The 1,540-nt window shown below is 53.6% G+C and overlaps 1 protein-coding gene across 1 annotated transcript in view; it reads right to left on the bottom strand.

The window, feature by feature from the left end:
* The window catches only part of AARS (alanyl-tRNA synthetase), a 20,850-nt gene that overhangs the window by 15,016 nt on the left and 4,294 nt on the right, over positions 1-1,540 (bottom strand). The window contains 2 exon segments of the mRNA XM_010001041.1: positions 123-267; positions 759-950. Coding sequence (XP_009999343.1) covers positions 123-267; positions 759-950 — 337 coding nt within the window.

Here is a 1,540-nt window from a genome sequence, read left to right as displayed (position 1 = left end):
AACCCCTGGGCTCACAGCAGCTGGGAGAGCAGAGACCTGCAGACATAACCACCCCATCCCACCAGCCCCAGGCATCTCCCCAGGGATTCAGGGAATGGATGCAGCTGGGTCCCAGCTTGTACCTTCTGGATGGCTTCAAAGTAAGGAAGGAAAAGGTCGGTGTCATAGTTGGACATCTTGTTCTGCAGCACAGAGACCAGCCTCTCCAGGCCCATCCCAGTATCAATACTTTTCTTAGGAAGAGGTTTCAGTGTCCCATCAGCTTCCCTGCCCAGCCACACAAAGAAAGATGACCTGTTATGGAAGGAGCCTCTGCACGGGCAACTCACCACTCTCTTCTCATCTCCATGACATTTTGTTCCACCAAATTTAGACACAGGTCCATACACAGGGACAACCCAGACAAGCTCAGAGTGGGATGGCACTTATTCCCCATGGGATTAAGCACTGGACTTGGTAGAGTTGGGTTATGGCTGGTAGGGTTGGGTTATGGTTGGATTTGATGATCTTAAAGGTCTTTTCCAACCAGAACTATCCTGTGAACTATTCTGTGAATTCCTGGCAAACAAACTGAGAAAATACTTGGAGTCTGTCCCCAAAGCCAGTGTGACCAACCTCTTCTGCAGGCTGGGTGAGGGGACAGAGCATCACAAAATGCTCACTCAGCTCCTGGGCAAGAGGGATTGGTGAGCAAGCCCAGGGCAGGTCCAAGAGTGCAACCCCCATGGAGCAGCCTGGGGGAAGCAGGTCTGGCTCACCTGTTGAACTGGATGAACACCAGGTTCCAGATCTCCAGGACGTTGGGATCATCCTGGTTGACCAGGTGGGAAGCATCTCTGTCCCCGATCCTGTCGTAGTGGATCTCACTGCAAGGGCCACAGGGGCCTGTGTCTCCCATCTCCCAGAAGTTGTCCTTCATATTGCCAGGCAGGATCCTGCCCTCAGCCAGCCTGGAACAAGAAACTCTTACTGAGCAGCAGAGGTAAGAATTCCCCCAACCAAGGACCACACCAGAGACATCTTGGCTCACTAACCCCCTGGATGAGCAAAAGAACTGTCAGGGTGCTGAGCCAGACCAGTCTGAGATGCCACCCTCCCTGCTGAGGAGGATCAGCACTGGGCCCACATGGAGGCAGAGCCCTTCACAACCCCTCAGAGAAGCCACCAGCAAGAAGACAGGTGGATCTCTGAGTTTAATACAGGCAGGTTTGGCCCCAAGTGTCACAGGGACTGTGGCAGGTTTCTGAGGGCACTGCAGCCACAGGACAAAAGCCACCACATCAAGCTTTGGTCCAACCACTGCTTGAGTGTTGAGAGCAGTTCTTGCTTCCTTAGCTCCAGGGGAGTGATGTGGAAGTAGGAAAGGTACCAAGAAGGGAAACTAAAACTGCCTAGAGGTGGAGCAGCTGCCCCAGGAAGAGACTATAGAAAAGAGAAGGTCTCATGGAATGGGTTGGCTTGGAAGGGACCTTAAGGATCATCCAGTCCCAACCCCCTGCATGGGCAGGGACACCTCCCACCAGCCCAGGCTGCTCCAAGC

Source organism: Chaetura pelagica, unplaced genomic scaffold (genome assembly GCF_000747805.2).
Source record: "Chaetura pelagica isolate M959 unplaced genomic scaffold, ChaPel_1.0 scaffold856, whole genome shotgun sequence".
Lineage (NCBI taxonomy): Eukaryota > Metazoa > Chordata > Aves > Apodiformes > Apodidae > Chaetura > Chaetura pelagica.
This window is presented reverse-complemented; position numbering and strand designations above follow the sequence as displayed.